The sequence below is a fragment of the Engystomops pustulosus genome, chromosome 11 (genome assembly GCF_040894005.1).
Source record: "Engystomops pustulosus chromosome 11, aEngPut4.maternal, whole genome shotgun sequence".
NCBI classification, from domain to species: domain Eukaryota; kingdom Metazoa; phylum Chordata; class Amphibia; order Anura; family Leptodactylidae; genus Engystomops; species Engystomops pustulosus.
This window is the reverse complement of record NC_092421.1, coordinates 22,364,429-22,378,856: the sequence shown is the minus strand read 5'-3', so window position 1 is coordinate 22,378,856 and position 14,428 is coordinate 22,364,429. Positions and strand designations below refer to the sequence as shown.

Here is a 14,428-nt window from a genome sequence, read left to right as displayed (position 1 = left end):
GGTGAAGGTCCTTCTCAGTATAAATTTTGGTGGGTGGTTTGGGTGGCCATGGGCCCCTAGAAGGCTTGGGCCCTGGGCTATTACCCAAACCGCCTATATTATAATCCACTCCCGAAAGGATTCTACAACAATTAGAATGGCAACACTTACAATGACAGAAGAAAGAAGAGAACTCCCGGCGAGTTGGCAACGAAGGCAAGTATCCGCCAGTTCCTGATGTAAAAGCCCAACAAAGCATAAACTGCTATCCCGACAGCAAAGGTTAGGTTAGTTAATGAACCTAAAAACGAGAGGTAAGCAGGAGATTAAGTCATGTTAAATGTACTGACCGCACAATGTACTGAAGCAGCCTCTGCTGTCATTAAATGGATTTTAGAAGAAAGTAAGCCATGGACAAAATATAAAAGAGGATTACCACAGTCACGGTGCCTGGATCTATGAGCAAGTGTCATGACTGGTTTATCATGATAGATTCTGATCGTAGATTTACTTAAAAGGCTTAAATCTTACACTTTTGCCACAAAAAATTACTGTAGATCTCCTTTAAAACAGCAATCTAACATCTAAAAGAACGAACAATCATCCGCAACAATACACAAAGACTCTTGATGATTAAAGGGGTATTCCCACAAAGAGAAGTTTCTTATATGTTCTCAGGATAACAAAATGACACATTCTCTAATTCACTGTTATTAACAAAAATACAGCATTTCACAGATATAGGTCCAACCTGTCTCTATCAGTCCTTGGTTACACAATTTCAGTGACCCCTAGACACGACCCTGTAACTTCTGACTTTATGGTCGGGTTTCCATTTTGGATTTCTTTGTGACAGCCGTGCTTGCTGAGATTTCTGTGTCTCTCTGCTCACACAGATACTCACTGATTCACTTCCTGTCTGGACATTGTGAAGAGAGTGAGGCTGCAGGCTCCAAACTAGAAGGAGAGAAGTGATCCGGTGGAAGGGGGAGGCAGGCACATGTCTGTGAGAACAGAGATGTAGCAGAGCTCACAGTGTAACAGCAGTGTCAGACTGGCCCACCAGAGTACCAGAGGATCCTCTGGTGGGCCCCGGCTCAACGCAGGACTAAACCCCAGAGGTCCATCAGAAAACACCACAATTTGGAGGTTGCTAGAGTATATTTCCTAAGGAATAATAAATAGTGGGCCCCCAAATTGATTTTCTCTGGTGGGCCTAAGGAAACCCAGTCCGACACTGTGTAACAGTGTCAGCCTGTGTCTGTCAACCTCTGTGTAATCACCTCATCTCTCTTTCTAGGTGTCATTGTATTAGTACAACGTCAGATGAAAGTGTATCCCGATAATGTAACCACATTGCCACCCCACAGAACTAGATGGGTCATAATGTGTCTGCTTAGAGAGTCGCCGCCCACACACTAGGATTTTGCACTGAGCAGCCGAGGAAGTGATAGGAGCTAAAACAGCAATAAAACTGACTAAAATTGTCTTTATTGTATTGACCTCACTAGGGGACTGAAATGTGAGAATATTAATCTGTTAAAAAAAAAAACTATTTATTTATACATCTTATACAAAACAGCTAAGAGTAAAGGACCTTTTCCCCAACACATGGTATCGACTGTATCATTTTCCAGTGTGAAAAAGTACTAAATACCAAATGTCACTGCTGCTCCAGTATCGCGGTAATACTACATGTGCACGATTCAATGGATAGCACATGGTCCCAAGTATTTCAATGGGCTCACACACGGCTGTGGTTTCCATGGGTCTCTGTACAAGCCAACTGCCCGAGGCACAAATTTTACAGCAGGTCCTATTCCTGCTCATGTCTTCTACTGTCATCATACCTGATCGGACCTCACACAGCCTTGAATTTACTTGTAGGCTACAATCCAGATACATAAGCAGTGCTTTCTGCAATGGAAAACGACCTTAACTCTATCGAGTCAAGTCGGTACCATATTGCAAGAACAATGGTTATCAATTACTATACCTACCTGTCAGTGCCCAATAGGATTTTCCAACATATTCTTGTGTTAATACAAATGCCACAAGTGACATACCGCCATTCATTATACCAACAAAAAAACGGGAAACTGCAAAAACTTCATAGCTTGGAGCCAGGGCTGTTAGGTACCCAAAAACAACATCAAAAAACAGTCCTGGGGAAAAAAGAGGGATACAAATTAACAAATAACAAAACACCGGATAATATTTATGGCAAGACCTCAGAATTGGGGTGGGGGCAAAAGCAAAGAATGCAGTAAGAATGGCAGCACTCTTGTAATCCCCAACTTTCTCTGATTTAGGGTGGATTCACACGACCGGTGCCCGCCGTACCGTAGCACGGCTGGCACACGGCAGCGCGTGGGGAGAGGAGGAGGGGGAGAGCGCTGCTCACCCCCGCCACTCTCCATAGGGATATATGGCACACGGTGCCGTATGCCATGAAAAAATAGGACATGTCCTATTTTTTCACGGGGCATGGAGCAGTACGGTGCTCCCGTAGGGCGCGGTGCGCCCATTGCCGTCTATGGGGGACGTATATCGGCCGTATATACGTCGGCCGTATATACGTCCCCCTTGCGGTAGTGTGAATGTAGCCTTAGGCTCACAGCACACGAACATTAGGGGGGCATATACCATGCCTTGTAAGGCAATTTTCCCTTTTCCCCCCTCAACGCCACCTCACGCCAAGTGGGCATGACAGGTCATATGGTGGGCCACAGATGTGGTTTCATTGGACTGCGGCCTGAGAAAAACAGCAGATGGTTGTGCACATGTGGTCTTATGCATGTTCTTGACATGAAACCAACTAAGACCTCATACACACAGTGGTGTAACAGAGCTGTGTGCTAGCCAACACAAGTCCCCATTACTTTCTATGGGGTCTTGCCCACTGTTCATGACCCAAATTATAGAGCAGGTCTTACACGGCCTGGGAAGTCACTGGTTCACATGCTAATATCAAATGGGCCACAAACAAAGGATTGCGTTTTCCTGTTTGTGGCACACGTGGCCCAAGACAAAGGTGCTGCTAATACATCTTGCTGAAAAACCCAAATAGTGGATGGCAACGGAAGGATCTACACTGCCTTTTTTTCCATGCATTAAACAGATAGCCTAATGATTTCAATAAGTGCCAAAAATGTTTTTATTTTCCAGATTTGTCTTATTATTTTTGGTGGAATTTGGTATAAATACCTATGTAAATAATAAACATGTAAAAAAAAATAAAACAAGATATATACACCTTGTACAAGTTCACCTACCTGTTAAATATATTGGTCTCCTTCCTACTTTATCCGACAAAGGTCCAAACAAAATGTTCCCAATAAGGAGACCGGCAAATAATAATGAAGATGCCAGATTGACCTTGTATGCTTCATGCTGTATTAAGTGCCACTATAAAAAGGAAATATAAACATGTTGGATACATCCCAAGCAGGAATTTCATTTACTTGGTGCTAATAAAGGATCTTGGGTCTGATATGATCATCTTCTCAAACTCTTGTCTGTTCACCCTGCTGTCTCCATTACGTTATAATCTTATAACCTCAGAGGTTTTGGACCTCTATTAAAGGAGTAAACGTATGCCCCGAAATACCAAGAGCCATGAAACAAAAAAAACATGTAGAAATAATCCATTAGAAACTTGGGGTTATTTTCTAAACACTCGTGTAAAAGGTTAAGCGTTATGTGTGGGTCTTTTCATGTTTTTTTCTAGGACACTATGGGGCTCATTTAGTAAGGGTCCGCGGACCGCACTATCGCCGGAATATCTGACGATTTCTGATGTGCGCAGCATTTAGATGGGTTTTTTGGCGCACGCAATCGTATTTTGGCGCATCGGCGCCGGCTGTCATGCGACACAAATCGGGGGGCGGGCCGTCGGACTATCCGACGGATTCGGACAACGCGCGGGATTTAACAATTCAAATTGTGTCGCAAGACATGCAATTACATACACCGGGAAGAAGAAGGCGAACTCCGGTGGACCTGAGCGGGGAAGCGACACATGCAGGATATCGGGCGCACAATCTTAGTGAATTGCGGCAGACTTCATCCTCGTCGGACAGCCCACCTCGGGGATCACGCAGGGACCGGGTGAGTAAGACAATCAGATGAATTTTGTGTTCCTACAAATCCTCTTTACATGACACCCTCACATGTCATGATCCACCCTCCAACCCCTCTACCAGCAACCCTGACTACAAGTTACCCTGAGAACATGATATAAATAGAAGGGGCCCAAATGGCCAGTTCCGTACAGTTGTGGTTTTCCCCGACATTGTTATACCAATAAAATTAACTGGATATTACCAACAACATACTTGAGGAATACCTAGAGTTTCAAAACTCTAAATAAAGTAATGGCAAAAAATAAGCCTATTTAAACACAAAAATCTGGGAAAACTTATTGACTCGAGTATAAGCCTAGAGTGAAAAATGCATTGGTCACAGATTTTTTTTCACATTAAAGAGGGAATTCTAAAAAGGACATTTCATGCCCAACCTGAGTCAGCTAGTAGTTTAGTGGGGTAAAACCTGATGACAGGTTCTCTATAACGTATAATTAAAAAATAAAGAGAAACGTTCAAAGATGGTCACTTCTCCGACTATCACATCCACAAGACTGGTAGCCACAATTCCAAGGTAGGGAAGGTCTCTACAATGTCGTCTTGTTTAGATGCATCATGAATAGATGAAGTTGATAAAAATACTTTATTATTACTCTTAGGCTATATTCACACTGCCGTTGCCAACCGTACCGTAGCACAGCGAGCACAGGGCAGCGCGCGGGGAGAGGAGGAGGTGGTGAGCGCTGCTCTCCCCCGCCCCTCTTAATAGGGATGTATGGCGCACGGCGCCGTAATACGGGAAAAGATAGGACATGCCGTGTGCCCATTGCCGTCTATGGGAGACGTATATCGTCCGTATATACGTTGCCCGTTTATACGTTCCCCTTGTGGCAGTGTGAATATAGCCTTAGGTCAACCAGGTATCTTTTGAACAACTTAGAACATGAAATTTGGATAGTGGGGATTTATGGTTACAAAATATTCATTACAAATGTAATGAATCAGATGTTCTACTTACCTCTGATACTATAGAAGTGAAATTGTCGGCAAAGCGAACATGTTGTATGATGTCTTTGTCGGCGGCATCTGCTATATCCACATGATACTCAGGAATGGCTCCCACTATGACAATCAGCATAGACTGACAGGCCACGTACACCTACAAGTAACAATAACAATAGTCAGCACAATACTAGCTGTATGGCAGTGATACCATGCACCCCCTGGCATTTACCGTAAATCATTCAGATGATAAAAATGGTTAAAGGGGTTGTCCAGAATTAGAAAAGCATATAGATGCTATATCCTTCCTACTGGAGCAATGCCACTCCTGTCCCTGCGTTGTGACTGGTATTGAAGCTCAGCTCCATTGAGGTGACTAGAAGAGAGCTGTAAACCTACATCCATGCTGTGGACATGTGTGGTGCTTTTTATTGAAGAAGACAGCAATGTTTTTGTGATGCTGGACAACCCCTTTAAAATTCTAGAACAATCTATAGAATTCTTTCAGCTCGAAAATCATCGACTCAAGTAACACAATATAAGAAACTTTACATGTTATCCTGATATACTGGTTTCTAAGCAAGTACTGTATTTTTTGGACTATAAGGCGCACCGGATTATAAGGCGCACCGGATTATAAGGCGCACCATCAATTAATGCCTGCTAAAATGTCTAGGTTCATATAGAAGGCACACCGGATTATAAGGCGCACCTGATTATAAGGATGAATGACCAGCAGGTGGCAGACCTGTGCACAGTTCAAGGCAGCTGTTGTCTTTAAGTACGGTTCATATATAAGGCGCACTGGACTATAGGGCGGACCTTTGATTTCTGAGAAAAGCAAAGAATTTTTTGTGCACCTTATAGTCCGAAAAATATGGTAATAAATTAAATGTACATTTTTAAGCAAAGAAGTTTCTCTGTGCACTGGGGGTGGAGCTATGTCTGCCGATGTGCAGTTCTGCTTATTCCTTATTTCTTTGGGACTGAGCAAAGGGGTAGTCCTACATATAGCTGGGAATCGTAGAAGGATGAAAACAGTGTTACCAGCAGGCAAGGCCATGCCCTCAGAGTACAAAGTAGCTCCTTTGTATACAGCTATATGTGCCGACAACTCAATTTCCTTTTGGGGGGGGGGGGGGGTTTGACACCTTGTAGACACCCCTTGAAGGAAATCTACCATCAAAATAATGCAGAGGAAACCAGGGATATTACTCATAGATCCAGTCACTGAGACTGTGGTTATATTATATTTGTTATCCATGGCCTCCTCCCTTCAAAAATTAACTTTTACAATTATGCTAATGAGCCAGGAGGGCTCTGAGGGATGTTTCCAGAGTGCTCTGAGCCTACACAACTTGGGTGTATTAAGATAGCTAACATAGTAAAATTGAAAAAGGAGCAAAAAAAAAATTATACGGCTTTCCCATAATAATTAGTTTTCGTTTTGCTGGAAACGTCATATGTTTCATCTGGATTGAAATGAACTAATTAAGCATAAAAAATCCTGTTAAATTTAGCAGCGATTAAAACTTAAGTGAATGTGGCTGCTGACCCGAAAAATAGCTCATGTTAAAAACATCAAGTTAACTTTTCCATCTTAACAACCGTACTTTAGTTAAGATATATTTAAAGAGGTTCTACAGCAGGCGCATACACATAAATACTCTCTAGATGGACACCAAGACCTTCCCCCTGCCAGAGCTTTTGGAGCACCCCATTATAATCCTTTATTTACCAACCCCTGGAGAACAATGCTTCATAGTCTTTTGGTGGTATTGTGCTTTAACACCACTACGTCTTCTCAGGGTCGGCTCCAGGTTTCAGTAGGCCCCTGGGCGACAGAGCCCTAGTGGGCCCTTTTGCAGCAGTGAACACACAAGTCAGCATTAAAAATTCAAAAACTGAAACAGTCTTCTGGTCCCTAAAATATTCCCTAGTTCCCCATCATACCAAAGCAGCCCCCTCACACCCTATGGATTTATTAGATACAGCCCCATCACCCAATGAATTCGTTACCCCCCCCCCCCCCCAGCTCTTGGTCGTGACACTTTCCGTGGTATGCCCTGTGCTGGTGCCGACCCTGCCGCTTGGCATAGTGTTTGGACAGAGCTGCTTCGCCATGAAACTTTTGGCACACAGTTTTGTCTGGAGGTTCACACCAAAGGTGGCGAAGTCTGCAGATGTTGAGCGTTGGTGACCGTTATGCACTATATACCTCAGCACTTTCTTGGTACGTTCATGTGCTCTACAACTCCATGGCTGGTTCACTGTGCATAGCAAATTCTTCCAATATAAGAGGGGTTTTCCCGTGAAAAAAAGTTCTCAAAATTTAATCCCCAAGTGATTAAACAAAGAATATTTTAATTCCCTTGCTTTATAATTTTAGTCAGTTTTATTGCTGGTTTTGGTCGTTCATGATTCCTCTGTGCAATGAGATGCTGTGTGCTGACAATGTGCTTAGATCATCAGGGTACAGGGTTTAGCTTTAATTTAACTTCTCAACAATCTACTGATATCTGACACATAGAAAAAGAGAGATGAGACAGATCAAAGTCATGAGATGGATATAAGACACAATGACACACTCAGCTCTGCTACCTCACCCAATGTATATTGCCCCCCTCAGATCCAGAGCTTATCTTGTTTGTAGAGCTGCTGATGTCTCTTCTGCAGTGCTGATGGACAGAAAGTGCCTCTGTCTGTAATGCTCTTGGCATCCTATAATATAAGAGAAGCTAGAGGAATCTGCCCAACCATTGTCAGGAGTTTATGGTTGTATCCAGGGACAACTAAAATGTAAAAACCCAGCCTTATATAGAGGAGTTGGAATTATATCTCACAGCTAAAGGAATATCTATTAGGAAAATCCACAACAAATCTTGTTTTACTAGTGGTATTCTATTACACTGCCACCCTCAAAGTCAGTGAGCATATTATAATCAGTCTGTCACAAAAGACAAACTGTATAAGGTGTGTGGCAGTCTTTCTACATTTTCAGCTATAGATTGTTGATGATCTGGGATGCGACATGACAGAAATATGAGTTGACCACTATCCCTGACCCTTTCTCCCCTCTCATGCACAAACCGCTGTTGCCCAATACAAAATTTAGTCCCCACAACTTTTGAAATGCCAACTGGTGGAGGTCTACAATTTTCACATGCTCTAGACCAGTGATGGCGAACCTTTCAGAGACCGAGTGCCCAAACTACAACCAGAATCCACTTATTTACCGTGAAGTTCCAACATGGCATTTCAAGCAGTAACTTATTGCTACCTGTTCTTCAACATCATTCAATTGTATTAGCCCACTGAGGCCACCAATACAGATGAAAGAAGGTGAACAAATTCAGAGCATCAATGTAGCTTCTCTCCAGGAAGAATGGTGGGTCCAGCAGGATGAGATCCATAGACAATGCAGTTCTGTCCGCACCTTCTCACTTTTCCTGCAGTTCCAACACCTGAGTACCCACAGAGAGGGCCCTGAGTGCCACCTCTGGCACCCGTGCCATAGGTTCGCCACCACTGCTCTAGAGGATTGTGATTGCACCTCCTTGGAGTCCTTGTTTTCTGTCACCATGAGGGGGAGTAGATAGTTTGTGACAAATCAATTACAAGGATTCAATCAGTTGCTGGTGATCTCACACCACTAGAACACTTGCTTGACGATACATCAGCTACATCAGAAGTCAAGCGTTGCAGATAGATTGGCCTAAATAAAGAGTAGGGTAGGGCTTCACACTCATAAGCTCTCCATTTCACCAAAAATTCAGGAAACAAACTTTAAATTCTCTCTAAATGGTACTGCATCCTGGTAAGGCTCCATAAAATGTTACCTTTGGCATCTGCTACATGCTGGCTATGTAATGGTGCGATGGATACCATGCTACGTGTAAGGTTTGGAGTGCCGGGGAATATGAAATGCACTTTATAATAGGTAGTGGTCGGATATTGTGCCTACAATACCAGAAATAGCTCTTCTCTCTATGATCCCTGGCACTGCACTCTCAGCAATGCACCAGATCATTCACAGACTTTGGAAGTCCTCATTGTGCCGCACTAGAGCCCAATGGATGGACCGGTATTTGCATTTCCTATGGTTTTGGGAGGCTCCCAGGAAGTGCAGTTCAGCAGGGATCAGGGTGACTCTTCTTATTTCTGTTTATTAGTCAGATCCCGCTCAGCTCTGGATTAAACACAGTTTACGCTATATCTATATCCTTTCACACAATAAATCAGTAACATAGAAAATATCACCCGTGGGAATGTAGCTAGCAACTGTTTCATAAAAGTAATTAGCATTTTAGGATTAGTGCTCCTGTAATGCAAGGTATTTTCTAGCGTGGCAGATGCCTTTCCAAAAGCTCCGAATATTCCATTTACCGCAGTCAGTCTCATTTTCATCCTTCCTTTTTGCAGAAAGTAAATTAATTTCTCTGATGAACGTCTCATAAAAATTGATTGGCATTCATATTATGGTGCCGAACATGTTCTGGAGGAATATTCCATAATAAGTGTTCATCTCTTAAACATGTCATCTCTACAAGCCTGTCACTTCCCGAAACTCATGTCACATTCACATTATCCCATCAGTCCATGTACTGCCTCTTCATAAAGAATAATAATAATTGCACTTAGGAGCTCAGGCAACAGGATGATCAAAGTAGATCTGGACTGGACAGAGGAAGGTTAAAGGACTGGGGACTCTGAAAAACAGAGAATTTCATGGACTTTGCATAAAAACTTTACTGAAAATGAGTTGATTTTCAAACAGGCAGGTGTAAAGTAAAAAAAGAATGGATACCGTATATACTCCAACCCAAATATAAGCTGAGGCACCTAATTTTATCACAAAAAAAATGGGAAAATGTTAAAAATAGAAATTGATACCAATAAAATTACATCAATTGAGGCATCAGTAGGCAGCTGCCTCCCCTTAGTAATGAAACATCCAGCACTATCTCCCATACAGCAGCAGCGGAAGTGGAGAAGGCTACAAGTCCAAACACAGCCTCCCATGCTCCCATATTTTTCACTGTAGGGAAACTTAATGGGGGGCTCTTGAAGCCTGCGTTTACATGCAAAGGGTTTTACATGCAGTACACGAGCATTTCAGTGGAAACGTATCTGGCATCGGGCCGCGTCCCTTCTGTAGGCCATTGAATAGCGTTTAAAATGCAATTCAAACACAGTGGGGCTTATTTACTAAGAATCCGCAGATCGCATTTCTGTCATACTTCCTGACATTTTTGGGATTTGCGTCGCTGTGACAGGGATGGTGTCGCACGCGATCGGTTTTTGGAGCAGTGGCGCCGGCTATCAAGTGACAGAAACCCGGGAGGTTAGGGGGGACGATCCGACTGATTCGGACAGCGCGCAGGATTTAACATTCAATTTGTGTCGCAAGCCATGCACTTACATACACCAGGAAGAAGAAGGTGAACTCCGGTGGACCTGACAGGGAAGCGACATTTGCAGAATATCGGGTGCGCGATCTTCAAGAATCGCAGAAGATGTGTTTTGATGGCAAATAAGGAACTAAATCGAAACTGATGCCCCGGTCACACGTGTCATAATAGGGGAGGGGTTAGGCAGGTCATGGCCAAATCGCATATGAGTTTACAGTGAAATGCATGAGGTTGTTAACCAGCCCACAGTGTCTTACATTTAAGCAAAACAAGACACCGGGATTACTCGGACTCTGGTTACTGACCGCATGCGTTTCGGCCTGAAAAAACAACCCTCCCGTACGCTAGTGCTATAGGGTTACAACGCTAGGTGCACATGTGACCACAGCTGGACAAGTCTCGCTGGTAAACAGACGGAATCGTCTGGAAATTCTATGAACTGATTGGGGTGAATTAGGGGAAAATTCCCTTTTAGGACACAGTCACACGGTGCGTTTCATGGAACTCACTGATGCTTCAATGAATCTATGAAATAGGGGTGGCCCAAAGAGAAAAGTCCCATTCGAGTCAAATAAAAATGAGATATGAGCAGGGGATGTTGGCCACCTTCTACAGTATATTAATACGGTATATTAATATTAAAGCTTTTATAGTATTGAATACCTTTATGGTATAATTTTGTCTAACAAATATAGTTAAAAAAAAAATACATATATTGTCCTGAAACCGTATCCAGATATTACCTAGTGTGTCTTCTTAACGTCCTAAAATGTATCATATGGAAAAACCAATTTAAAAAGCAAACTGACTCAAAGGAATATCAAGGCTGAAAGTATATACATTGCTTCCCATAAATATTAATCTGACCATGGCGGTGGAACGGTACAACACACACCTCAACCTACAGTACAGTACACTGAGAGGGACTGACCTCCATTACCGGGGTCATTAATAACCCTTTCAGAACAATTTAATACATGACATTTACGAGACTTGGGGAATAAACAGCACAAATGAGAGTGTCACCTCTGATCTCAGGATAATCAATTAACAATGAACCTATTTACATAATGAGCTTCCACTGGAACAAAGCATTACATTAGAAGTTACCTCTGCACTCTACAATGTCAGAGGTCACATGAGCAAATAGATTATGGGAAATCTGATGGACTGTTAAAGAGCTACACTGCTAAGTCATGTAGTAGATCCTGCGCACCAGCAGGCACTCACAATAGAGCGGTGATGGAGAACAAGACCGCTACGCTCCATATAGTAGTAATTCATACACATTAGCCAAAAAGCTGTGGTGACCAATCTTCAGTAGCCCCATAAAGATTGGGATTGTCCAGGTTTAAGGGGTGTATGATGGAAGCCATGTCTTCCATGCCTTGGCGGATCCATCAGGAGGCTTAGAGTTACTCAGAGGCTTAAAGGACATTTATCATCAGTTTTACTGGCGATAGATGTGTCCTAAAAAGAAGCGATCCTAAGGAGCGATGTTCACATGGCACAGGGGAGCACAAGGTGGGTGTAGAGGGGGTAAAAGGCAAAGCAGAAAAATCAATACACATTAGCTCACTGTCTCATTAGCATAAATGTATTACAGCATTTTATCAACATCCTTTTAATCTAATCTACCACCTGGAATCTACGTACCCAGGTAGCAGTGGTAGATTCCTCAGCATAATTCTAGATAAGGTCTTTTTATGAGCTATAACCCCAAGTGACGTGGCAGAAATGACGGGCATTACCAGACGGCAACTTGATGACGGTTCCCAGTGACCCGAGGGACAGAAAAACTACCATCAGAAATCTACCTATTAAAGGGGTTATCCGGTTTTAAAAAATGTCTTATGGCCGGGCTGGGGAGGGCTATTCAAACATAATAAACATGACTTACCTCTTCCGGTGCTGCCAATGTCCCGCGCCGCGGCCCGCCTTCTCCGTGCGCCGGTTTCATTACACCAACGCACAGGGAGCTTCCGGACGGCCGGATGCTCCCATGCGCACCATCTCCCAGCGCTTACAACGCTGAGAGATAGGGACGGATGGGAGGAGCAGTCCACATCGCGGACCGGAAGCTCCCTGTGCGCGGCGCGGGACATCGGCAGCACCGGAGGAGGTAAGTCCATGTTTATTATGTTTAACTAGCCCTCCCCAGCCCGGCCATAAAAAAAAATTTAAACCCGGATAACCCCTTTAAGCTAGATCTGATGGTAGGTTCCTAATAATCTTCTAAACCCTGATCTATCTTTCCCTAATCCTATGATACTTTCTAAGATAAACCTACGCAATATGCTAATTTTGGGGAGAAGCTACTGGGGCGTGCAGGAGCAAAGGTTTCCCCATGTCCCAGTAGCCTCTGCAATCCCACTTACCTGGGTTAAGGTAAACCTAGCTGATAGATCAAATCCTGTCATTTCTACTTTTCTTATTTTCCTAAAATGTACTGTAATAGAAACAATGAACTCAAGATTGCGCCGAGACAGAAAAGTTTTGACGCTAAGGAATGCTGACCTGACGTCAATATGTGACAGCAAGGAAGTTCTCCAATCAAGATACTACATGAGCTGGGAATTCTCTGCCCCTTCTGCTTCTTCCCTAATTTCTATATAGATTCGAGGATCCAACTAAAGCTTGTGCAGTGCAGATTTGCCACAGGCAATGGTAGCATGAGTGAGGCTTAAATCAGCTGTTGTCTGAATTATTCCTTACAATGTGCACACATGCTTATTGATTAGAAACACGCAGCCAACGCACACTAAAAGAGGATGTCTTAAATCCTACCCCAACACCTGCGCTTTCTTCGTTGCGCTCCTCACACTGATGGTCACGGTCCAGACTCCCTCGGAGCTCCGCTTGAGTGGCGACACACGCTACATCTGCTACATAAACTTAAATCTAAAATCATCTCTGCAAAGTGTGACCCAAACAATCTGCACCGTGCCAATTTATGCAGCAGATTCTGAATGCCACACGAAAGGTAGTATGTGGCAAATCTGCAAAAAAACATAGGCAAAACGACGTAGAATTTGGTGAAAATTCAAAAGCGGATCTGCCACAGCCCTTTTCTTATGCACAGTACATGCTATGTAGATATACCCTCAGGAATATTCAATTACGGTATCCACTGGGTACAGCAGGACTCGCCATAAAAGCAGGTATGGCATTTAATGGGCCGCAAATTGAAGAGCACAGACAGCGGCTATAAAGATTTATCTTACGCTTTGTTTTTGCAACTCAGAAATAAAACTTCCCATAAACGGTTCTACAAACAGCGTCGTATTGTCAGACACAACAGGCGTTTTGATCCTTGCTTTAAGCTTACTGTTCCTCTGCAGGATTGTATTTTTTCCCCCTTTTTATCTATATTATAGAGCAGACCTTCATGTTCAGCTACATCACTCCCTTGAGGTTTCAGCTGTACATCCCAAAAGATATAAAACTGCCAGGATTCACGGCTGGAAATTTCCACTGGGCAGAAAGAAAAAATAGCGGTTGTGAGCACATATCAACTAGCTGTTACCTTCAGATCTATCGTCTCCATTATTCCATAGTCTGGACTGGATAAATGCTTCATGATGGGAGCTGCCTATGTAATCCACACAAATATTGGACGTTACACTTCCAAACCCATCCAGGCTGTCAGTCAGCGGGTTAGAAGTATGGGAAGAAGGGACGTGAGAAACAGAAATATAACACAATTATGGCTACGGGGGAAGGAAAGACATTTTTTATCCATATTATTGAACAATATAAGCGTGAGCTGGATATCTGTCTGTGCTACCATTATAGAACCATGTAAAAGACATTGCAACAGACAGGGGCTAAGATACTGCTCCCTGTACATCCAAGACCGTCCTTCTTTTTTAAACAATTCATATACAAAAAAGGAACAAAACGATCCTTTGTGGCAAATCTTCCAAAACAAATATTACACATTGCTGTATG

At 43.1% G+C, this 14,428-nt stretch overlaps 1 protein-coding gene across 2 annotated transcripts in view; it reads right to left on the bottom strand.

Annotated features, from left to right (window-relative positions):
- Positions 1-14,428, bottom strand: part of LOC140106742 (solute carrier family 22 member 15-like) — a 158,563-nt gene that overhangs the window by 132,375 nt on the left and 11,760 nt on the right. For both annotated transcript variants that reach the window (XM_072131360.1, XM_072131359.1), the window contains exons 2-5: positions 5,083-5,223; positions 3,255-3,387; positions 1,980-2,144; positions 151-280 (exon numbers count right to left, since the gene is read on the bottom strand). In XM_072131360.1, the coding sequence (XP_071987461.1) occupies positions 151-280; positions 1,980-2,144; positions 3,255-3,387; positions 5,083-5,223 (569 nt within the window). The remainder of the gene's footprint in view (positions 1-150; positions 281-1,979; positions 2,145-3,254; positions 3,388-5,082; positions 5,224-14,428) is intronic.